The sequence below is a fragment of the Peromyscus californicus genome, unplaced genomic scaffold (assembly GCF_007827085.1).
Source record: "Peromyscus californicus insignis strain IS unplaced genomic scaffold, ASM782708v3 Scaffold_5__1_contigs__length_169319896, whole genome shotgun sequence".
In the NCBI taxonomy this organism is placed as follows: domain Eukaryota; kingdom Metazoa; phylum Chordata; class Mammalia; order Rodentia; family Cricetidae; genus Peromyscus; species Peromyscus californicus.
Window position 1 is genome coordinate 17,078,947 of NW_026294573.1, and position 24,666 is coordinate 17,103,612.

At 55.9% G+C, this 24,666-nt stretch overlaps 1 protein-coding gene across 1 annotated transcript; it reads right to left on the reverse strand.

Moving 5' to 3' along the window:
* Positions 1–796: 796 nt before the first annotated feature.
* On the reverse strand, positions 797–23,191 carry Wnt4 (Wnt family member 4). The gene is made up of 5 exons (XM_052717961.1): positions 23,033–23,191; positions 10,737–10,972; positions 4,535–4,666; positions 4,314–4,456; positions 797–3,692 (listed from the first exon to the last, which is right to left on the reverse strand). Exons 1-5 carry the CDS (start codon positions 23,107–23,109, stop codon positions 3,225–3,227), a joined length of 1,056 nt encoding a protein of 351 aa, XP_052573921.1. The 5' UTR covers positions 23,110–23,191; the 3' UTR covers positions 797–3,224.
* Positions 23,192–24,666: the final 1,475 nt, after the last annotated feature.

Consider the following 24,666-nt stretch of genomic DNA (forward strand, 5'->3'; position numbering starts at 1 on the left):
GTCTGTCCCTGCCCCTGACCTCATCTTGTCTGTTTGTCACAAATGCACATTGCCCCTGCCACCCAGAAAGCACACTCTTTCAGCCTCTACTGTCAGCAGGTATTTAGAAAGCCAGACACATAGCCCAACTTCCCAGGCTGCTGGGCATTTGTTTCATCGATGTGAGTGGGGACAGGCTGGTGAAAGATGAGGAATTTACCAGCTAGAATGGGGGGTTCCCAGGGTGTCTACATTGCAAGGATCCTCAGTTGAGGATTTGTGTGTGTGTGTGTGTGTGTGTGTGTGTGTATGCGCGCGCGCGCGCGCGCACGTACTATATTAGAGGTTTGTGCCATGTCATTGTCCTGTAAACCCCCCTCCCCCATTATGACTGTTTCTTTCTTGAATTCTTCTCTAGCCACAGGTCTTGGGTTCCTTTGTCTCAGGATGGGAATGTGGTCTTTTGCATTGTTCCCTGTGTCCCGCATCAACACCTGCTTTGTCGGGTTCCTATCCCTACACAAACACTCGAAAGGGATGATAGGTTCAATCAGGGCAAAGTTTACATAGCTTGGTCATGGCTTTAATGAAGTATAGACCAAGTTGCTGTTGATGGCTGATTGGAGACAGCATATATAGATAGGTCCTGGTGGGCCTCAGACCAGTTCTTAAGAAGCAAAGAGGCAAGGATGGGATGTTCCCATAGAATTCACTTTATAAATACTTACTTAGCAAATAGTTCCTGCTTTGTCCATGTCCTCGAAGTCTCTCTCTTCTCTCTGTTCTATAAAAAAAGGTCACAGCTACAATTGCCAGATAAAGAAATAACCATTTTATCGTGCATCTCAGACTATGCCATGGGGATGTCACAATGCCAAGGAGCCTTGTATAAAAATTGGAGGATGGGATGGGGCAGCAGAGTAGGGTAGCAGCATCCAGAGCTGGGGTTTATCCAGCCCTGGCCTTGGAGGAGTACCACTTTTGCCTCATGACAAGAACAGTGGAGAGTGGTTCAGGTAGGATGTGGACCTTCTGTCCAGTTCCTGGGTCCTTCCTGACCCAGGTGTGATGAGCTCTGTCAGCCCTCTGCCAGCTCTTTGTAGTTGAGACAGTTTGGAGCTGGACAAGTCCAACGAAGCTCTTTTTCTGTGGCTCTGGATTCCTTTGTCCTTAGCAGTGGTTCGAGCCTGTGGTCTGATTCGCCTAGTCACAGCCTGCAGAACCCCAGGAGGATCATCTTGGGGGCACTAGGTATCCTCCTTCTTGGAACAGTGTCCATCAAACCAGTAAGCAGTCTGAACCCCACTGCTCTTGGATGGGGTTCCTGGCTCAGCATTCTATGAAGGGACAGCTCCCCTGCTTCATTTGACTGGGCCTGGCTCTGTGGAGGGGGCTGTATCTTCCTTGGTGCTGAACTAAGTCTACTAGAGGAGCAGTGGGCCCAGCTGGGCAGCTGTGGAGACCCTTGGTCAGCTCAGCTTTCATCCACATCAGAGACAGCCTGCCCAAGATTATCCCTGCATTTGAATGTGGTTCCAGCATCTCACTTGGTTTTGGCTGCCTCTTCAGATGGACAGTGAGCAGAGAGCTTGGATGGGGGCCAAGGGTGTTGACCCTCTTTGTGAGGGAGCCAACGCCAGGAGGCACAAACCACAGATTCAGAGGAGAGTTTGTGCAGGCCTGAGCCCATGTTCAGAATCCTGGATTTTGCGTTCACACTACCAATAGCAAAGAGCTTGGGTTTCAGAGTCCCAAAGGGGATCTCAGAGCTGAAGATATCAAACCTGGAGTCCTGGACATGGGAGCAACTTGGAGACCATGCTAGGAAGTTCCTCTGAGGATTGGTCACCCAACTGAGGAGCAGTTGGGTATGTATGTGTCCTGTGCGCAGAACAGGTAGGTTCTTGACAGTTTGTCATTGGGTCAGGCACCAGCTACTGATGCTGCCCCTTGGGGAATCTTTTGTCCTTACTGTACTTCAGGCCTTGGGGACCTGAGGTCCTGGGGAAGGAGGTGCCTTGGATTCTGAGACCTCACTAATCAGCCTTCCAGCTGTTGCTCTTCATACCTCAGCCTCCTAACCCTCTGCAACCATGTGGGCTCCAGCCCAGCCTGTGGTCTCCAGCTCCTACTGCCTCCCTGTACCTTTTATTCTAGCCAGAGCCTCTGTCCCATTGCTCAGGCCCAAGGAGGCCTGTTGTATCTCTGTCATTGGATACAGGGACTAAGGAGGAGCCTGGCTCTTCCTCTACCAAGGTCTTGTGGGGCTGACAGGCATGACTACCTGCTGTAAAGAGGGTGTGTGCTTCTATGTCTGTCCCCAGGACAGATGTGGTCACCAAGGGAGATACCCCAGGACAGGGCCTGGAACAGTGTTTGCTCAATAAATTTTGTTATGTGAGTGAGATATCATAGGGTGGGATCTCTGCACAGCCCTTTCCTGTCTCTATGTGTGACATTTCCATTCTCAGAGTCACAGAGGACAGCACTGTGAGGTGACTCACAGGGATATGACTTGCTAGGCCCAAGCTAGGATCTGATCCAGGATGACAGCCTTACCCTGCCTAGGAGGGTCTAGGAGTAGGGGCAGTTTCCCTTTCCAACGAGGAGACTGAGGCAGGCTGGCCTAGGATGGGCATTCTTGCCCCTTCCTCACCTGTGTGCCTGTCTGGAATCTAGCTGCTCACGTGAGGGCTGAGAGGAACCCTTAGCTTTTGACCTGGTACCTGTCCATTCCCTTTCTAGGGACTTTAAGAGTCAGGGTTCCCAGACTCAGATTTCCAGCGGTCCCTGGGTATGTGTGGTGTGCAGAGGTGCAAGCTCCTTTATTGCCGGTGATATAAATTCCACCAAGATGGAACCTGCTGCCCCTGCCATAGGGCCATCTGTTTCCCTGGATGGCGGGTACACAGTCACTCCTTGTTACCAACTTTTTAGTCTACATGTAGAAAAATAGACACCAACAGCAGCTGAGTAGTCAGCAGTGGTCAGTGTAGACAGCCAGAGGCATAAACAAAGTCCCTTTGGTCAGTGGCAGCCACACACAAAGGCTCAGGCTTGGGGAGGCCCTGGTTGGTGCCCTTGGGGTTGCCTGCCTGTTTTTGGCAATAAATAACTTGAGGACCCGAAAACCAAACCAGAACAAAAAATACAACCAGTATCTCTTGGGGTAGGTGGTGGGAGACTGTTTAAATTATTGGCCTTCCCTGGGCCATGCAGGTGGTGCTGGGCACAGGTGAGAACAGTCACCGGCACGTGTGCATCTCCACGAGCCGCTGGCACTGACGGCACTTGACGAAGCAGCACCAGTGGAACCTGCAGCCGCATCGCTCGGCCAGCTCCACCTGTGCCGTGTGGAAGCCACGGCCGCAGCACAGCAGCTCGCAGCCATCAATGGCCTTGGATGTCTTGTTGCACGTGCGGCCCCGCGTGCCCAGCACACCACTGCGCATGTCCTGCTCACAGAAGTCTGGACTGGGCTCCAGGTACACCAGGTCCTCATCTGTATGTGGCTTGAACTGTGCATTCCGTGGCACCAGTGCCCGGGAGGAGCCCACTCGCCGTGGCTCCACCTCTGTGGCACCATCAAACTTCTCCTTTAGGGCGTGGCCCACCTGGCGGAAGGGCGGTACAGCTCGCCAGCACGTCTTTACCTCGCAGGAGCCCGACACCCCGTGGCACTTGCACTCCACCCGCATGTGCGTCAAGATGGCCTGTTGGGGAGGAGGCAAGAGGGGTGATCGGGGGCAGTGGAGGTGGGAGGGGGACCCCTGGGGACCGACACACGGACATACTCCATACCAGGACCCCATGGCTGATGCAGAATCAAGGGGTTCACAGTTGTGCCTCCTTGGTAGAAATACCTCCTGGGTGCTACGCTGAGCTGGCAAGCAGTGTTGGGGACAGACTAATGAGGTGCTGTCCCTGTACTTGGGGCACTTGGGGTTGCTGGAGGCCGCAGTAAAGGGCAGTGTTCTAAGAAGCATTTGAGTGAGTGACAGGTGACCTGATGGGAGCTGTGCTAAATCTCCAGAGACCTTGGAAGTAGACATCAGGGAGTCAAGTGGTGTCATGGGTGTGTGGGTGAATGTGAGGGTCCAAATCCCAGATCTTCTGCTTGTCCCAGAGCCTGAGACAGGACTGGATCCACACAGATATGTATGGACAAGGCCACTTACACTGTTGTATAACACCTGCTCCCTCCCTCCCGCTACCAACCCTTGACCTACAGAGGTGCCTGGTGACATGAGCCTTTCCAGAGTAGCTGTGGGCTGTTTTAGGGACTCTGCCCATGCAGTCCTACCCCAGTGCCAATGGGACTGATGTCACTCTACCTTCCTGCCGGCCTCGTTGTTGTGAAGGTTCATGAGTGCCCTACTGGAGGAGGCCCCCTTGCTTCTCTCCCGTACGTCCACAAAGGACTGTGAGAAGGCTACTCCATAGGCGATGTTGTCCGAGCATCCTGACCACTGGAAGCCTGGGGTGTGGAGGGTATAAAGAGTGAGTTTGGGCCAGGGCTAGGCCCCTGCCCTCCCCTTTAAACACCCGTGCTTACCCTGTGGGCTGACCCCGTGCACTGTCCGGTCACAGCCACACTTTTCCAGCTCTCCACTGCTGCACGCCCTTGTCACTGCAAAGGCCACACCTGCCGAAGAGATGGCGTACACGAAGGCCGCCTCCCGGGTCCCTGTGCGAGGCAGAGGGAGAGAAGGGCTAGGTCCTAGGGCACCACATCTGTACTTTCTTTGCATAAAGGAAGAGGTATATGGAGGCTGCTGAATGCTAGACGCCAAGGAGGGTCAAGGCAGGTGGAAAGCCTGCATGCCAAGCACACAGTAGGTCCTTGTTCTGATCACACCAGTAGCTGAACCTTCTTCACACGTGAGGACCAGTGCAGCCCAGCAGCCCAGTGAGGCAAGAGCTGTGGTCACCCCCATTTTACAGAGGCTTGGCAGCTCGTCACACAGCACGTGGCTGAACCAGCAGACAGCCTGGCTTCAGGGCCTGATCATTCAGCTGTTCTCAGCCTCCTCCAGATGGCAAGCGATGGTCGTGTGATTTTGTGACAATCCGGGGAAGTGAGATGGCTATGGTGCTGTGAAGGGGCACAGCCACACTGCCGCTCCAGCTCTCCCCCTTGTGACCCTCTGACTGAGCTCTTTTTCTGAGGCCAAGCCTGCGACTTACAAATGTCTCCTGCTTCCTTGAGACCTGAAGAGCAAACTATAGTATTGGCAGCTCCTAACACTGAGCCTCTCCTGCTGACGGGGTGTGTGTGTGTGTGTGGGGGGGGTATTGTACACAAGTCCTCTGCCCCTGCCAGTTTGATCTGCCCCCAATGTCCAGAGGAGACTAGCCAGCAGGTTCCTGGAGGGGAAGACTTCTTCCTCTCATAGCCACAGCCAGGAGGTGAGGGAAGCAGGAGTCAGTAGCACAGGTCTGCCCGCCTCTGCAGTGGTTGCATCTCCTGCCCATGGCTGCTCAGCAATTCTATTTTGGTGACAGCCCTCCTCCCCTGCCTGAATGGATGTTTTTATCCTCCTAGGAACTGTGCCTGGGGGTGTAGCTGTTGTGGAGTCTTTTTCTCGGGGTGAGCTGGGGCAGTGTGTGAGCAGAGTGTGCATGCTGGCTGGGTGTGTGACCAGACAGCGGGGCTTGCTCCTATCCGAGACCCTGTGAGGGCCTCTGTGTGCTGTGACTGTCCTTCTGTCTCTTTGATGCAGGGTCTGTGTCCACAAGAGGGTTGGGGGTAGGCTTTGGCCCCAGGGTTGGCAATTACCTCTGCGACACCCAGGCTTGCGCTCCCAGCTGCCCTGGGGAGCAGTCACCATGGTCAGATGAGAACAGTCACCTCCACTGTGCTCGCTCGTCTGTGGACAGAGGCAGCCCAGCCTGGGCTCTGGAGTAGGAGGTAGCTCAGCCCCCAACACTCAGGACACCCTGTTCTCGGTGCAGTCCTTGAGCGGGGAGTACCACCCACCGTTCCTTTCCACCGCCCACTCTCTGCTTGGCCATTTTGGGCCTGCATTGAGGGGCTTGGCTGGAGCAATGGAGCCTCGACAGTCTGGGATGGAATCTTCTCCAAGCTAATTGAGGTTAATAGCAGGCTCACGTTGGTTGGTTTTATGCTGTGGCCGCCCAAAGAGAGACAACTTCAGTTTCTGGTATTTCTGGTATTTCCAGGCCTGAACCAGCACAAATCTTTGCCCCAAAGACCAAGGGGGAAGGGAAGTCCCAGGAGGTAGGGCTGATGGGACTGGTGGGTGGCTTCAGCCCTTTGCCCTGGGAGGTCCCTTTGTTTCTTTAGCTACAAGGCAGTCCTTGCCCAATTCTGGCTCTCATTCACCTCTGCCCCCTAGTGCCAGTGTTCTTGGGGATACTAGTCTCCCCATGGGGTTGCTCAGGAGACCACTGCCTCATTCTCTAAACATCCTTCTGCTTGGACTGAGGTCACCATAATGTCTTCATTTTCTCAGTGACTGAAGGAAGAGGCTCTCCAAGGCCCTATTAACCAAAGCCCCAGTTCACAGCCAGCCTACTGTGTGCGGGCGTCGTCTGAGCACTCAGTCCTTTAGCTGAGGTGCTTTTCACAATGCGATAGGAATAGATGCTTGTCCTCACTTTACACAAGTGGAGTGAGGTGCTGAGCAGTAAGGCAGCTTGTCCAGTGTTACCCAGCTGGGGTGTGGAGTAGCCAGAACTTGAACTCATCCTTTTCTTACCGACCCTGGGTTCCAGCCATTTGGCTTCAGTGGTATGGCCCCTAGGGCTTCCCAGGTACCCAGGCTGGAGCCTTGGTTTCTAGATGAGGACATACCAGGGCCTAATTTCCTCTAAGTGCATTGGGGTGGGTCTGGGAGTGCCGTGGTGGGGTGTCCTGGGGAGGCAGTAGATACTTCACCCTGGTCACGCTGTAGTTGCAGGAGGAAGGCATCTTTGCCTGCTCCTGCCCCAGGCCAGGGGAAGGCGTTGCTCTCTAGTGCCCACCCTGCTGCCTTCTTCCCCTTCCATCCTACCCTCCTCACACCCACAACTCCATTCTGCTGTTTTCCTTCCCTGAGTACCCCAAGTCTCGGCCCCACGGGTCTGGCCTCAATGCGGCCTGGGGGCTGGGGGTTCAAAGTGATCATATAGGTCCAACACCGTTATTTCTGAGGACCACTGTGTAGAGGGGTCTTTCATGTCTGACTAGGACTCCCAGCAATCTGAGATTGATCCCTTGAAAACATAAGGCACGTCAGGGCTCTTCGGCAGCAAAGGGCAGAATGGGAACTGGAGGCTGTCTGCCCCAAGACCTGGGAACACATCACAGTGATGTGTCTCCAGACGGTGGGAGGGATGCCAGTCCAGCAGAAAGGAGCTGGAACCGGGCAAGAACTGGCTGAGGGTGAGCTGGGTTGGCGAGGAGGCCCTGGGTGTGGTAACCTTTGGGCACGAGGTAGGTGTCCCGATGGAGGCCAGGGAACGGACACAGCTTCATCCTTGCCCCATGTACTCTCCAGATATCTCAGCAGGTGGGCCCTGGGTTTGTCCCCACTTTCTAGGAAGGACACTGAGTTACAGAGAGGGCACGGACCTTGCCCAAGTTCTCATAGCTGGCAGGGCCAGGATCTGGGTCATCACCACCCTTGGCTCCCTCAGACTTCTCAGCTGTGACTTGGGAATGACATAAACTCAGAGCTGTTGGGAGGATGATCTGGACTAGATAGCACAGGATAGGCCAGCAAACAACACTCCTTTCTCCGCTGGCTACAGTCTGGACCCAAAGGGGGATCTTTTCTGTCCCCTTGTATTTCTGAGATCACTGCCCCAACCAGGTAACTCATGTATGCAGACACCTGCTGAGTTCCCCCCAACCCCCATAGCTGGGGCAAGAGGCCTTCCAGACTGGTAGTCACTGCTGCAGTGACTGGGAAGCCCCTGTGAAGCTGGCTTGCTCTCAGGTCAGGGCCTATTTGAAGTAGTTACTGCACAAGCCACTGAATGTCAGCAACAGCCCTGAGAAGGACCCAGAGGAATGAAGTCACCTGCCCTAGGTTTGCCTATCTCTGCTGGCCTCCAAAGCCAGTGCTGTGCTCCCGGCAATGAGGCCCCTTCCCCCTGGCTCAGTGGAGACTGACCAGGTAAGAGTGTTCCAAGAGAAATTTTACTAGTGAAGAAAACCAGATACAAAATGCAGGAAGGTGGGCGTGTGCCATGAGCTCAGATTTAACCCCCAGACATGGCTAGTGTCTGTCAGTTGTGACTGGCCTGGTCTTAGGGTGCCTTGATTTAGCTCCAAGGGGACAGGATTCTTGTCCAGGCCACTCGGACTTTAGAACTCTCCAACAGTTTCCATTTGGCCTGACAGGGTTCTTGTGTCCCCCATACTTGCTGACAGGGCTAGTCCCTTCCTTGGCTCCTGCTCACAGGTGAGAAAGAGAGACTATTCCACAGGGTCCTGAGGTCCCTCCTAGCTTCAGGCTGGCACTCACCAATCATGCCTCCCTTTCCTTGTGCTTTCAAGTCCTTATCTTGACCTGCTGTCCATCACTAGCCGACACCTACTGACTGTCCTCCATGCAAGGTTTGGAGGTATGCTAAGTGACAGGGACATGAGCCGTCACTGTTGCTTGGGGATGCCATGATGGGGAAGGGAGCATGGGCGGGAGTTGTCACATGTCAGTGTGAAGGTATAAAGAAGCAGTGTGAGCACACATGGTTTCCATTAAAAAAAAAATGTGTATCTAGATACATAGTAGTGAATCAGCTAGATTAAAATGTCCAGCGATTCTAATAATGAATATCTAGGAAACACACCCTGCAACTTGTGTATATATATATATATATATATATATATATATATATATATATATACAACAAAATACAAAATATACTGCCCTTTAAAGAATATAGAGCCTGGTTTAGGCCTGTAAGTAACCCCAGCACTTGGGAGGCAGAGGCAGAAGGATTGCCAAGTTCAAGGCCAGCCTGGACTATAAAGCAAGTTCAAGGCTAGCCTGCCTGTGTTATATATGTCTTCAAAGAAATGACACTACAGAGGCACAGATCCCAGAGGGAAGGGCTGGGGCAGAAGGAAGGAGGGGCTGGGTGGGGGCCGCGTAGCTGGTGGAGAAATGCTTGGGTGTTTTGGGGAGGAGGACACAGCATGTGACAGCCGATCATAGGAAGTGGTTCTCAACCTGTGGGTTGTGACCCCTTTGGGGGTCGCTTATCAGATGTCCTGCATATCAGATATTTACATTACGATTCATAACAGTATCAAAATTACAGCTATGAAGTAGCAACAAAATAATTTTATGATGGGGGGTCACCACACACGAGGAACCGTATTGAAGCATCTCGGCATTGGGAAGGTTGAGAACCACTGCTCTAGAGGATACACCCATTGTGTGAAAGGGGCTTCCTGAGAGCAGAATCCATAGGGAAGCTGGCTCTGGGGCCTCCCCAGTGCAGCTCTGGGCCCTGGGCAGCAGCACCATCCCCACCGTGAGCCTTCACCACTGGACTGCTCATTGGGCATCTGTCTCTTTCTCAGAACAGCACAGTTAAGTAATGCCAAGTGTGCTCATGCCTGCTGGCCCTTGCCAGCTCCCAGGAGAATGGCTTCCAAATTTCAATCACAGTTGGTTTCCAAGAGCATCCGAATACTCTGCCACAAGCCCAGCAGCCGGGGCTGTCCAGGCCCACAGGTGCCAAGACAAAGGTTGGCCCAGGCAACCTCTTCCTGCAGCTTGAATGGGCCAAAGAGCCCCATCGACTTGGTGGCTCAGACGTGTCAGCTTCGTGCTCAGAAGGTAGAGAGGTAGAAAGTTGGCTTTCAGCATCCCCGTTGAGGACAGGGGTCTGACCTCAGTGCTGCCAGAACCTCCCAGTTCCACAGAACCTCAGCTGGGCCCGGCCTCACCTGCATTTAGCTTAATGCTCTCTCATGTTACCAGTCTTCAGCTGTGGCCTGATCTCCTTGGGAAAGCCTTTCTGAGCGCCCAGTGTTGGCCAGGGGAGACCTCCAAGTTCCTTTCCTGTTGCTCTTGTGTTTATTGGTAGTGACAGTGCAGACCCTGCCTGGACACATGTTCAGATCCTTCCATCCTCTGGTTCTGTGACCCCAGGCACGTCATTTAACTGCTTTGTACCTCCAATTCTGTACTTGCTACACGGAAGCCAGACTCAGAGGGCAGATGAATTAGGTGGAGTGATTCTCACAGTCCTTAAAACAGTGCCTGACCCATGGTTAGTGCTGCGGGTGTGCGAGCTGTCTCTGTTGGGCTGCCGTGGATGGTCTGGTCCCTGATGGGCTGTGAGCCCTAGAGGACAGGAGCTGGCCACACTAGAGGTGTTCTAGAGACCTGCCACATAGGGGTTCACAAACGGGTTCCGGGACCCAAGGCCAGGTGCAAAGGTGAGCGGAGCGCCCCAGGTTGAAGCCCGACTCTGCTCCTAGTTTTTGAGGAGCCTGGAGCAGGCTAGTCCTGTCTCTTCTTTGAGCCTCAGTTTCCCTCTCTGGAAAATAAGGGCCACTCCAGTTTATTCTGGACCAACTGCACTTGAGAGTGCTTTGTGATCACAGACCACTGTCTCACCTCCTCCCTACTCATCCCCTACAGTTTCCTCCATTGCATTCTTTATCTGCTGCCCAGGCCCTGTGCTGCTCCTGTCCCTGAGCCCTCTTAGATATGCCTGGCCCTAGAAGTGCCATTCCCCAGACACCTGGGGCTGCACACAGACAGCCCCTGCCCCCAGAATCCCCTCCTCACCTTGTGTCACCACCTTCCCGAAGACGGGCAGGGAGTCCAGCGTGGAGCAGTTCCAGCGTCGATTCCGGAACTGATATTGGCACTCCTCAATGGCCAGCTGGGCGCCACGGCGCACTGAGTCCATCACCTCTAGGTTCCGCTTGCACATCTGCACCTGCCTCTGAATCAGGCCTTTGAGCTTCTCGCACGTCTCCTCTTCGGAGATGCTGCCCACCGACGACAGCTTGGCCAGGTACCTGGGGACAGGGGTTGGACGTGATGCACAGCTGCCCTGATGCCTACTGTTCTCTTTCTGCACTCAAGGTTCTTGGGGACTGTCTCATCTCCTGTTCTGGGGACAACTCCCTCAGCTCACGGATTAGTGGTCAGTATGGAGCCTGACACAGGCTTGAAGCAAAAGGCAGAACTTGTTCTGTTTACTGAATGAGGGAATGACCAAATTGGAAAGCACACAGAAAGTCTTATATGGGACGGTTTTACTATCATGATAAGAGCTAAGTTTTATGGAACCTAGTTAGACCTGGGCGAAGCACTTTACATTATTTCATTTAATCCTCTCAGTGACTCGATAAGCATCCATTTTTTAAAAAAACATTGGTGGATTATGTGAGTGTGTGTGTGTGAGTGTATGTGTGTATACGAGTGTGTGTGTGTGTGTGCACACGTGCACACACGCGTGCGTACTTGTGTGCACATCCCTGTGAGGTTAGAGGTTGGCCTTGGGTGTTCCCAAGGAACTAGCCACCCTTTCATTTTTTCCTGCTTTTTTATGTAGCCAAGGATAGCCTTGAACATCTGACCCTCCCGCCCCCACCCCTCCAATTGCAGGCATGCAGCATCGCACTTGGTTTCCATGGTGCTGGGGTCTTGTGCATACTAGGCAAATCCTCGACTAACCGAGTAGCACCACAGCCTGAGCCCCCATTTGAAAGTGGAGAAGACTGAGGCAAAGAGAAGTTGTTGCCTTGTGTCCAAGGTTCACAGCTGGTGGGAGGTAGAGCTTGCTTCTGTGCGACTTCACAGCCTTTGATAGATTTTTGTGTGACTTAGAGATTGACCGCCTGGGCAGCAGCTGCTGGGAACTGGGTTCACTCAAAGCATGCTGGGAGAGGTGTAGTCTGGGCCTCTCTGCCCCTGGAGATATGCAGGTAGCACCCAAATTTTGCTGGTCAGGCCAGTGGGTCGGATTAGGGTTAGTTCTTGAATCTGACTGCCCTGGGAACATGTGTGGGGTTATGGAAAGCACAGGTGCCTGCCCCCCCCCCCCCCAGACTCTTAGTGTTCGTGTCCTCTCAGCTCTGGGCAGGTCTCCAGGTGCAGCTGGGAAGCTACCAGCCTAGAGAGCAGTCTTGAAAAACTATCGTGACGTTTTCTGCTGAGTCCCAGAAGGCTCAGCCTGGGACATCCTTGTCGACACTGTGGTCTTGGCTCACAGAGAAGCCCTCCACCCCCACACGGCTGTAAGGTTGAATCTAGCTTTCCTTATCCATACTGGAGTCATGGCTTCTATTCCAGAGGGCTAATGTGAGGGTTGAATGTGGCAAGGTGTGCTAACGCACCTAGCTTAGCTGGGTGCATCTTAGGATCTGTCTCTAGCAGCCCCTGTGGGCCAAAGGAGATGGGTAGTCTCCAATCCAGACGGATCAACCTCCCTAGATATTCATTCCTGGTCTTCCAGGGCCCCTTTCAGCCCTCACAGCCTCACTAACAGGCCTGGCTTTTTATGTGGGTTCTGGGAATCAAACTCAGCTTCTCACACGTGAATAGCAAGCTCTTTGGGCATACCCCAGGACCGAGGGAGATGGCTTAATCAGTGAGTGGACTAGCAGCACTCTGGCTAATCCATGGAGGAACTTGAGTCTCTTGGAATGGGAGAAAGGAAAGGAAAGTAGTAAGGGTCAGGAGAAGGGACATCTGGAAGTGGGGAACCTGGCTCCAGCCCTGCCTGGGTGCATCTTGCTTCCTTTACCACATGAAGGGGGGTCTCCTACAGAACCACACCCACAAGTCACTCTTGGCCTGCAGGGGGCTCCAAGAGCTCAGCTACTGGCGGTGGGCCAGGACTCTGTTCGGAGGCCACTGTGTCTTTCCTTGAAGAGTCAAGGAGTTGAACCTACCATTGGCTATTTTCCTGTCCCCCCTCAGGCTAGGACTCTCAGAAAAGGGTGGAGACCCCATTCCCTCTGAGATTTGGGGGCACATACCTTGTCTAACCTTATCTAGACCTCTTTTTCCCCTCCCTGAAGCTAAGCAGGTCAGGTCTGGCTGGATTGGGCCCTGCCTGGTCTCTGGTGAAGGGACACATGCAGGGCCTGAAGCCTTCGGCCAGAAGGAACAGGCAGCGAGGTCTGGTTGAGCATCAGTCCACTGTGACTGGAGGCAAGTCCTCTTCCACATGGAGCTGGCTATGGGCACAGTGAGCTCGCTGGTAAGTCTGTGTGGCCCTTCCCACTATCCGAGTTTGAGTGCTCCTTCTGTTGGCAGAAGAGGGCCTGCTGGTCCCATGCCACCAAACGGGAGTGATGGACTCGAGGAACTGAGCACTCCTCCCTCCCTCGGGCTCCGAATGTAATAGGGAGACAGGCCGAAATGACTGTGGTAGGGACACTGCCCGGCTGCCATTGCTGTGAGTCACTGGGACAGCATCCAGGAAGATGACGAGAAACTGCCTCCAGCAGCACCATGCCCACCTACCAGTCCTGCCTTTACTTGACACAATAGCGGCCCCTGCCATGTATGGAAGGCCTTGCCATCTCTGCTCCTGCTTTCTGAGACCCTAGGGGTTTGTCTGGCGGGTGCCAGAGCTGGCATAGGCCAGAGAGGGTTGGCACCCTCGTCCTCAGTGGCCTTGGCCTGTTCTCATTCCACGTGTTTGTCCTGGAACCTGGCTGGTACCTGACCTCACTTCACAGATGAACCAAGCAAACGGAGGCCCCCAGAGGTGAAGCGACGTGGAAGTCCCTGAGCTGTCTAGCAGCAAACAGCTCTGGGCTCTCAACTCTCCCCTGTCTCTGCCTGTGGATTTGCCCCACTGGACAGCTGGGGAGCTGACTCCTCAGGCTGCATCTCTTTGGGCCTCTCCCAGGGCACGGCACACAGAAGGTATTCAGTAATGTTTGCAACTCGGCTAGGGGGCTTTGTCCTGATGCCTTCCCACCCCCATGGCAGAGTACCTAAGGGAAGGAAGAACAGGAGTGAGAGAGGAAGATGGGGGCAGCCTTGTGGTCCCTCCTAGTGCCCTATGGGGTGGCTCAACCTTTCCCCCAGAGACACATGTGCCATTCACTGACCCGGGAGCTGGTTCAGGCTCAAATATCGACTGCACAGCCATTTCTGGAAGAGGCAGAGCCAGGGCCTGGGCCTGACGGCTGATCATCCCTGCTTTTCCCGGCCTGTTATGCTGCTCCTGTTTGGGCTTCTTCCTGCTGTTGCTGAGCATGGGCTTAGCAATTTGCCACCTGCTGCCCCGGTCACCCAGGACTCCAGCCATGGCCGTGCCATCGATCAGGTTACCCACCAGGCCAGGGTGCCCCTGCTGCAGCCGCCGGCCAGCTCGTGCCCAGTTTCTCGAATGGGGCCTGTAGGTCCTGCAGGCTCCTCCCAGGAGGCCCTCCCCTCCGAGCTTGCAGCCTGCGAGGAGGCCTGAGGGCCCTGGCCCTGCCAGGGAGATCAGATCCTCTCAGCCACCTGCTGTTTTCATTAGAAACTAAAATTAGCTGGGCTTGTCCCAAGCTTTTCCAGGTTTGCTTGCTTTTTTAAACAAAATATACAAAATTGGAGAGGCTAATCCACACCTCTGTGGCTCTTCCCTGGCACTCCCTGGACTCTAGATGAGAGGGGGCCGGGAAGGCGTGGCCGTGGTGGGGAGCCGAGCAGGTCAGTGGCACTGGTCCTGGCCCTACAGTGTCCAGGTGGGGGCTGGGACACCAGCCCGGGCTTCTCTGCCCCCTCCCTTTGGCCTCTCTGCCTGCCCAGGCCACATTTAGAGCCTCCTCAGGAGTAGTTGTGCCCTCCATACCAGAGAGGAAGGAGGCCAAGTTGGCAGGAGGGGGTACCCGAAGGGGACAGTGTAGGAGCAAGAGCGACTTTCAGCTAGTGGATACAGCTAGGTGGAAGGAAGGGACCATAGACTCCATCTGGGGCAGTGTTTTCAGGGAGTGAGAGGAGTGTGCAGCTCTCCAGGAAGGACCCTTGCTACACAGCCGACCATTCAAGCCGCCCACTGTTTCTTTAACCAGTTTGAGTGGCTGTGGTACTGACCTCCACTGCGATCCTGTTCTGAGACCTTTGTCTCCTCTGGGCAAGCAGAGGGGTAAACAACCTAGGTCAGACTCCTATCTCTGTGTCACTCAAGCCAAATTAGTGAACATCTTGGAGCCTTGGCCTCAATGTGCTCCTCTGTAAAATGGGGAGATCAGTTGTTCTTACTATAGGAGGTAGAAATGAACTAAACACATCCCAGGCCGAACCACTGGGAAACTTCTAACCTCTGTGGCCCTTCCCACCTCTGTACCCAGCAGGGCCTGTGGGAGTCTGTGCTGGTCTGTCTTAGTTCAGGCCTTCTCCACTCTCACAGAGCCAGGCCCTGGCCTTGTTTCAGCTACGTGCCTCACCGGGGGATGACGGATCACTTTGGTACGATTTGAACTGTAGGTTTCGGGGAGAATCTTCAGGTGCATGTGCGGAGTTGGAGAACAGGTCCCCAGTGCCTCCGTCTGTTCCACACTCCCAGGGTCAGGGGTGAAGGGGGGTGTGGAGGAAATGTCTCCACAGGGAGATCCAGAGCCGGGGACTCGTGTCCAGTGCAAGCCTAAGTGTGCCGAGGGAGACTGTCGAGGGAAGGTGACCCGAAGCACGGCCCCTACCACATCTGTCACCTGTGTCACTGCTCAGTAGTCACATGCTTCCGCATGGCCGTGTCACCGCAGAGAGGGCATCTTAACCCTGCTCTCTACAAGGCACCAAGGCTCCAAGGCTTGTACTCAAGCTGGTCACGGGGGGGTCACTTGAAACGGGGCATTCTGCCCCACCCCAGCCTGGGGGCTGGCTGCTTAGGCACCAAAGATGGCCCGGGGCTCCGAGGGTGGGACCGTTCAATGTCATCAGATACTGATCTGAGCAAGGTGGCCTGATTCTTCCCTGGACGCATGCTTCCAGACTTGTGTCTATAGCAGGGGTGTTGGAGTATTGTTAGGAGTGAAGGATGCTGAGGTAATGAACATCCCCATAGTAATGCTGTGTTATCTGTGGTCTCTGCAGCCATTGAAGTCATCGGAAGGAGGTACCACCACTGGCTGGAACCCTGAGGGCGGCCAGTGGGGAGTGACCAGCACCAGAGACACTCACGGTGTTCTGTGGGGATAATGGGCTGCCTCTGTCCTGCCTCCGTCCTGCCTGACAGGACTCTGAATGCCAAGGCCAACTCTACTAGGCCCAATGGTTGTTTTCTAAGTTAGAGAGAAATGCTGACCTCCTCTGGAGCCCACGCTTCCTGATTTCTAGGATTCCTAACTCCTCTTACCCGAGACCCTCAGGTGTACACCCTTCCTTCTTTTTTGATTTTATTTATTTATTTTTGCAGTTCTAGGGGATTGAAGGAAAGGCCTCATGCATGCTGGGCAAGCATTCTACCACTATGCTATATCCTCTCTCCCTTTAAAGACAGAGTCATGTAGCCCAGGCTAGCCTTGAACTCACTGTGTAGCTGAGGCTGGCCTTGAACTCCTGATTCTGCTGCTTCTATCTCTTGAGTGAGCATTTTGCTCCTGAGGGGGCTCTAAGTCCCTCCTAATTGAGGGGCTTGGCTCCCTCTTTCAGTTTCCATACTCTGTCTTCCAGAGGAGCAAGTAGCTGACCTGGGGCCAACAGGGAGCCGCTAAGATGGGAACAGGGATGGCCCCACACTCTGCATGCACAATTTTTTTCTTCTTTCCCTGAGTCAGGTGTCTTTCTGGAGTGAGCAGGTGTTAAGTTTAAAGTGCCCCATGACCCCACCCCCTCCCGGGTCTCCCTAAATCACTAGCACTCTCCATGTGTCTCCTGGCCACTGACAACATCGAAACATCCTTCCCAGATGGCTGAGGGAACCTGGAGATGGGGAGTGAGGAGAGATGAGGAAATCTCCAAGGAGAATTTCAGCACAGACCGGCCGCAGCCAGGGACCTCCGTGGTCTAACCCAGTCTTGCAGGAGTGGGGCTGTCACTGAACCTCGACTCCTACCCAGCAGGCAGTTGGGCAAACCTGGGTTCCTCCCTTGCCCCGGTTCCTCATTGGCCATGGGGCAAGTTTTGAGACAGGGCAAGAAAGCTGGCTGCAGTTCCGGCTTTACTGTGAATATTCTGTAGGCTCTGAGTCTAGCACAGACAGTGCCAATGCCAGTAGGTGCCCGACGTGTTTTTAAGGGGCGAGCCCACCGCTCCCTGAGACCTTCCCCAACAGGGATGTCTATGATTCATCCTTAAAGCTGGGGGTGCCAGGGGCAGTGAGGCACCCATGACTCAGGAGGGAGTGCTCTGCTATCTCCAGCTTCGGGAGAGAAACTCCTGGGATCTCATCCTGGGATTGTAGGGCTGCTGCTGGGAATAGCATCCCTGCAGGTCAGAAGCTCCTCTAGACATCAACAATCCCCTGCGGGGAGAGCAGCCCCCTCCAAGGTTGCCTGTGAGCTTTGGGGGTGGGAGGAACCTCTCTAGGACAAGGGCAGGATGCGTCCTCCCTCCTTCCATCCCCTCTCTCCTACTCTCTGTGAAGACCCAGTCCCTTCCAGGAGCTGTAGGGGTTCTGACTTGGAGGGGAACCTCTAAAACATAGCTTGATTTTCAGTTTGCCAGAAAATGGGGGAGGCAGAGAGGGGCTACAGGAGAAGGGGGGGCTGGAGGGGTCACAGCAGGGAGTGAGCTTCCCTTCGGGCTGGCTGAATCACCACTGAAGATGCAGCTCGGGACTCAGAGATAAAACCTGGCAACTCTTGTGGAAATCTGGGAAGCAACTGTGGGTCCTGGCTCAGCTCCGCCTCCCAGCTGCTTGCAGAGCAAACCAGGAGCACCTCTTGCAGGCTAGCTGGGAGTGGAGGGGTGACCAGCGGGGCCAAAGGCGGGTGCTGTCACCCTTGCCAGCAGCTCCCTGATCAATCTGTGCCTGGTTGGCTCAGCCTGAGCCCTCCCTCCCCCAGGTACGAAGGAGAGGCAGAGGCTTGGTGCAAAGGCTCAGCTTCCCGAGCGAGCGCACCCACAGGGCCCTAGTTGGGCGAGTTTCAACAGGTTTGGGGAGCACTGTCTTGTCAGATGCTTGCTGAGTTGCTCAATGGCTAATCCAGGGTGGAGGGAAGAACGTCAAACCATAGCAGACAGCTGGGTCCCGGCTGCCGCCTGAGCAAACCCCTCAGGCAGAGCCTGGTCCTGCCTCCCCCTGTGTGGAGGGGTGGGAAAGATTCAGGCTGGCTGGGAGGCTCTGCTCTAGCTTGTGAGGAAGGGCTCAGCCTGCACATCTGCCCCACCGCAGGACTTCTAGTATCACCTGAGCCCTAGGAAAGCAGAGACCGACTTTCCTACTTTCAGGCCTCCAACCTTCGGTGTCTCAGCCCCTCTTTCACCGACCCGTTGCTGACCGAGCACCCATAACCTGGCAGGTATGTGCCAGGTACTAGAGGGACACTGAGAGGTGTGTGTGCCATAGCCTTGACCTCCCAAGCATCAGAAGCCACATAACCATGTCATATGTAGTAGAAGGTGATTACAGGTATATGTATCAGAACTTAAGGCTTGGACTTGGGTCAGGCCCTGCTTCCTCCAGACTTCTGAATGGGGCTGGAGCCCACCCACATACCTCTGCTCTGGGGTGGGGTGGGGGAGTTAGGATAGTATGTGCAAAGTGCCTGAAACATCAAGGTTCACCACGTGTGCCAGGGGAACCTTGCTCTCTCACCCCCCACACCCACCTCCCCTCCCGCCCCTGGGACACATTTGGGATATCTGTAGATACTGGGTCATCAGCTGGCACTGGGTATGCTACTGGTTTCTAGGATAGAGGCTTCATACACTGCTAAATGCCCTAGCGTGTCAAGGACTGACCTAAAAAAAAATATCCACAATACCAAGGTGGGGAGGGGTCCCAGTGTAAACTGTAAAGTACTTAGTGTGTGTTAGTGACTGTGACTCACTACCCATGGGAGAGGCTCCAAGGACATGGGCTTTTGCTATTTAAAGGGGGAGGGAGGGAACCAATGAAACATTCCTGGGGGAGATGGGCCACTTCTTTACCTGTAGGTACCCATGCCTAGACTGGCGAGTCACACCATCTCTCTTCGCCTGTAGCCTGGGGAGTCATACATCCCTGCTGGGCAAACAGGCATGTGTGAGCGTGGCTCGGGGATGCGCACCTGTGGGGACTTGGAGCCAATAAGGTACTTGATGCCTCCCTTTATTCCCCCAGTGGCACTGAAGTGTGTTTCCGGTAACAACCTTCTGGCCAGCAGGATGCCCACAAGCCAGGCTGGGTCTCCTGGCTCTGGGAGGCTACTGACAGGGGGCAGCCTGGGCTTCTATCTCTGAAAAACTGTAGGATCTGTCTGGACAGCACTGTTCAGGACAAATGGAGCTCAGGAGCACCTCAAATGCCTCTTCTTTTCATCATCCCCATAGACAAAGTCCCAGTTCTGCAGCTCGGTGACAGCAGTGCCCAGCCTCTAGCAGCTGCCAGGGCCCCCATCTCTATTAGCATGCCTGGCTTTGCACCTCGCATGCCGCATGCACGGGCTCACTCCTTCTGAACACCACTGTGAACCATCTGCACCCATGAGCACTACTTCACAGATGAGAGGCAAGGCATTAGTCCGAGGTCCCTCAGTGGGGTGGTGGCAGAGCTGGGGTAGAAACCCTGGGCTGTCTGTCCCAGAGCCCCAGCTCTGAGCCACTCTGTGGACCCGACTTTGAGTACAGTAGCGGTTTCTTGTTTTACTCACTGGGGTTCTGCTAACATCCCTGCTCAGCGCACCCCTCTGCTCTTCCTCAGAAAACGTACAGTAGTGATACCTCAGTTTGTCTGTCATTAACTCTTCCTAGTTTTTCCATTTGGGGTTCAGAACAAGCCCAGAGGGAGGAAACAGCCCACTCAAGGCCACCCAGCATGTAGTGTAGAACTGTGACCTGAGCCCAAGTGTCCCTGACCCCCTGGTGTCGCCTTGGTGCTAGGGCATGACTCAGACATAGCAGGGCAGTTCCTTGAGGGCCAAATACAAGCCTTCTACCATGAGCCATGTATCCCCGCCCCCCCCCCCATCGCCATTCCTCCTTCATTGGTGGGAGCTGCGTAAGCTTCCACCTTGCTCTAGATACCAGACTCCAGCCTATTCCACAGCGCCCAGCTTCTCTGGGCTTGCCCAGCCTCAGGCTGCAGAGCTCTCCCAGCTCCAGGGCCTGCAGGCAGAGGGACACCTGGCTTCTCCACTAGGCTAGTGTCCTGAGACACAGACAGCACAGACTCTGCAATCAGCTATCAACCCACTGTGGATGGAAGCCTACCTCTAGTACACCCAGGTCTTGTTCCCTCAGCACATGCTGCCAACTGTCCCTTTTGGGGCCAGGCCTGCAGCTTGGCTCATCCCCTTTTTATGTTTATTTATTTGTGCATGTGTGCATGTGTGCATGTGTGTGGAGGTCAGAGGACAACTTGCAAGAGTGATTCTCTCCTACGTGTGGGTCCTAGGGATGGAACTCAGGTTGGCAGCCTTGGCAGCAAAGTCCTTTACCCACTGAGCCATCTCAATGGCTCTTGGCTCACCCTTGAAAAGACACAGTGCCACCACCATGCCTGAATGGACAGCTGCCAACCCAAAGCTGTTGCTTCTGGAGGCTGACTTGGGTTGGATAGCTCTGCCATTTACTAGGTAAGTAATTCTGGGTTAACCTCTGTGGCCCTCAATCTTCTCATCTGTAAAACGGGGTTCCAGGGGAGTGAGGGTTCAGACAGTGCAGTGGGTGATCAATGTCATTAAGCCATTATTCTCCAGTCTCCAAGCTGAGTCCCTGTGACAGCCACAGCTGCAGTTCCACTGTGCTCTGGAGCATGCACACTGTCCTGCTCATTCCAGCTGTGGCCTCTCCTCTGTTCTTTTATGAAGACCTAAGCTGCTGGGAGGCTAGACTGGCACCTGTTTCCCTAGGGGCTGGTCCAGTTTCTGGCTGAGGATGGAGGTGTTTATACACAAGGCAGTGATCCCAGTTTGGGGTGTGTGCCTGGGGCCTCTTACCCTTCAGAGCCTCTCTAGTTTGGTAGGGTCCTGGGAAGCCCCTTCCTCCTCTCTGAGTTGTATAAAGAGACCCCCTGGCTTGAAACCCTGGTGGAACAGGCATGAACTGAGTTGTCTAGAGCCAGGCTGCATGGCAACAGAAACCATTGCAGCTGCAGAGAACAGGTTTGCCAACCTCTCCAACCCCAGGCCTCCCCTCCTCACCCACCCCCCACAGTGCAGGCCGGAGCAAGGCTCAAGAACAGAGCTCTGGAATTCCCCATGCTTTGCAAGACCTGAAGCTGAGGCTGGTTCCCTAGCTGGGACCAGGGCGTGGTGGACCCGGCTGGAGGCGGGTGGCAGGCAATTCTACCTAGGTGTACTGGGTCAACTTCGGGACAGCCTCAGGCAAGAAGTAAATTATCATTGTCTGGAAAGTAAAGCATCTGGGTTCGGTCTTCAGCGCTGAGTTTGGTGCGTAGCTCCCTTCCCTGTGCCTCAGTCTCCTCATCTATAAAGGAGCTAAAGAGCCTTTCTCTGGCAGGCGGTTCTGTTTGCTGCAGGCCTGGCGCACACACTTGAGTTCCCACTTGTTTCTTCAGCTTTTTTTGGTAGTGCTTGGTGCTGGGCAGGTCAGACTCACTTCTAGTTCCCCCTGATGGGCATGCCTGTTTTACAGCCGCCCATCTAAGAAGCATCTTCAGAGACCCCCGACTCCTTCAAGTCCAAAGCAGTTCCCTTCCTGCAACCCGGGTCTGCAACCCAGGCCCCACAGGGGGCGGGGGCAGCGGCTGTGCCCTGGTTTCTGTCCACTCTGCCACTACCCCTCAAGTGTTAATCAAATTAAGACTCCAAGAAAAACAAAGACTCTGCAGCCACTTTGGGCCTCCGAGTCGCTAGCTCTCTGAACAGCTGGGAGAATTCCACATCACCTCAGTCTCCCAAGCTCTGGGTGGCTCTGACCCCAGCGAACACACTCCTTTCCAGTCTACAGGGCCCTGGCTGGCCACAATGACCTCATAGCAACAGCCATTGGACACTCAGGGCAATTTCATGGGAGATATTTGTTCTTTGGTCTTGATGCAGAGAGAATTTTTTCCTTTCCCACTGTCTCCATGGAAACCCCAGCTACACTGTTGGCTATCCCCCCCTTCCCACCTCATGCTTTTCAGATCAATACTGGAGCTTGGCTCCCCACTGGCTGCCCACAGTGGAAGGCGGCAGCGCTCTGGGCAGGAGAAGTTGGGGCCAGGGTTAAGCCAGGGCCATGGGGAAGTGTCACTGAGGAGGGATGAAGGAGCTAAGGTCTAGTTCCTTGTTCTCTTAGTCACTAGCTCATCTCTTTAGCTTTCCTCCTCCTTCCCAGGGATCCTCCAGAGCGAGCGCAGACCCAGTCAAGGAGAAACACACAGGTCACCAGCGGTTACCACCCCCTACCTTCTTAGGCAAGACCCTTAGAGGTGGATGGGGGCGGTCGCCTTCGTTATTAAAGGTTGGGAGAAGTTTCTTCCTGACTAAGGGAACAGCGAGGTCCTGCCAGAGCCAGCCTGCGGGCTCTCAGAGGCTCGGCGTCCGGGTCCTCACCTTCTTCGCCTGGCTCCCGCCCCCCAAGCAGAAACAGGTCCCTGCACGCCTCCAGCCCAGCCCGCAGCGCGGCGCGGCGCAGCGCGGGGAGCTCGCGCCCAGACTCCTCAGGATTAACCTGCTATTATGCCGGGGACTCCTTCCCTGCAGTGGGCTTCCTCGGCGACTTGTCAGCCTGCCGGATTGCGTCCCGCACCGCTCCGGGGACACCGCCCCGCGCTCGCACCCCCTCGCACCCTCGAGCACTCAGGGCCGCCTCCGGGTGCAGACGCGCTGCCGGCCCTGCTGCCCGGGGCCAGGAAGCCTGACCCGGGGCAGCGGGGTTCCCGGGACCTCCAGAGGGAAGCCCGGACAGTGGTGGTGGCCGGCAGAACGAACGGGCGGGAGCGCGAGCCTTGGGTCCCGTGGCCGAGACACCTGCCGGGAGCCCCCTGTGCCCGCTGCCCCAGGGTCCGCCCCGCCTGCCCGGTCCCCGGCCGGACTTACAGCCAGTTGCTCGCGGCGGCCGAGAACACGGCGAAGACCAGGAGTCGCAGCGACCGCAGGCACGAGCGGGGGCTCATGGTGTCTCGGGCGCCCGGCCCCGGGCAGCGTCCGCGAGGCTCCCGTCGGGGCGGCAGGTGGGCGCCGCGCGGACGGGCTGGGGCGCCGGGCCGGGGCGCGCGGCGGGGCTCAGCCTCCCAGCAGCCGGCCGCGCCGCCCGCTGCTGCGCCCGCTGCCCGGCGGACCCGACTGTCAGCGCCGCCCCAGAGCCGGGATGCGGCGGCAGCGGCGGAGGCGGGCGGGCGGCCGGCGGGGCGGGCCGGAGGCGGGCCGAGGATGGGGTTACCTGGGCGGGTCCAGCGGCGCGGGACACCCCCCCTCCCCACGGGGGCGGGCCTGAGCCCGCGGGACTGGGCTTCTCCTGGGGGGCCTCCCCGGCCCGGCGCCCGGGCGCACTCGGAGCCCCAGCTCGCTGCAGGCACGCCTGGCCGCACGCCGCCCAGTTGGGCCGAGCTAGAGGCGCGGCGACCCAGCTGCTGGGTCCCCGCCCGGGGCCTTTGGGACGGGCGGGCACAGCTCCCCCAGCCCGCCGCTGCGGGCACTGCAGCGCCGCCCTGGCCGCGCCCCGCGGCCCCCCGCCGGCGCCTGGGAGCCGGGATCCCCGGTCGACCCCGGCCGGCCGGCGGAGCCACCCGAGCGCGGCTGCCACTCGCGCGCACACAGGCGCTAGCGCTCCGGGCGCACCAGGCTGCGGTGCCGCCCGACTGTCCCCGCCGGACCCCTCCAGGCCCTCAGGCCCCCGCGTTCTGCGGTCCGGCCCCTCCCTAGCGCTCACCTCCCTCCAGCCTTCCCGGAGCTGGACAGGGGCCTCCCTGCTTCGGGCAGCTTGGGACAGTGGCCTGAGACTCCGGGAATCCGAAACCTCGCTTCTGGATCGCCCTGGGTTCTGGCGCGCTCAAGGCAGCAAGGTCTTGAGTGAATCCCTCGCCTTTCTGAGTAGACCTTCCACGTAGGGACTGAAAGGCTGCGGAGGTCTCCTTTAAGTACGGGAACCAATCCTAGCTGTGTGCTTGGGTTTCTGTGCGCTTCTTTTATTTCTTCTCCCACACCAGGCAGATTCAGCCCTTAGCTTGGTGTCTGGCACAGAGTGAGTGGGTGCCACGTTTGTGGGATGAATGGATCGAGTGAAGTTACTGCTTAAAAACCTATGCCTGGCTGAAGTAGAAGGAGCTCAATTCCGTATTAATAGTTACCTGCCATGGCTGGGCCACACCCTCTCCAGGTCACTGATATAATCCAGGCTCCTCTGGCCCTGCCTGGGGCTACATCTCACGAGCTAGAGGAACCCCCTGTCTAAACAGGGAAGCAAAAGCCCAGAGACCCTGCTCCAACTCACTAAAAGCAAGGGATAGAGAAAGGGACCAGGCCTCTGTCCTTGCAGAAGCAGCTGTTTTCTCTGTGTGAGTTTGGCTGCCCACCCCCCACCATGGCCACGTTTGACTCCAGGAGTAGTCTGGGTTAACACAGGAGGGGCTTGATAAGCTTTTGGCACGGAGACTGGGCAGAAGGTGGTAGGGATCCGTGGAGCCCGGCAAACGTGCAGATGCGAGCTCATGTACCACATGTCTAAATATTTG

Coding starts and splice junctions, on each gene's coding strand:
- Wnt4 (XM_052717961.1), bottom strand. CDS start 23,109: ATGAGCCCCCGCTCGTGCCTGCGGTCGCTGCGACTCCTGGTCTTCGCC. Junction 10,973..23,032: donor GCCGCCGCGAGCAACTGGCT/GTAAGTCCGGCC, acceptor CCCTGTCCCCAG/GTACCTGGCCAAGCTGTCGT. Junction 3,693..4,313: donor ACAACGAGGCCGGCAGGAAG/GTAGAGTGACAT, acceptor CCTCCCCAACAG/GCCATCTTGACGCACATGCG.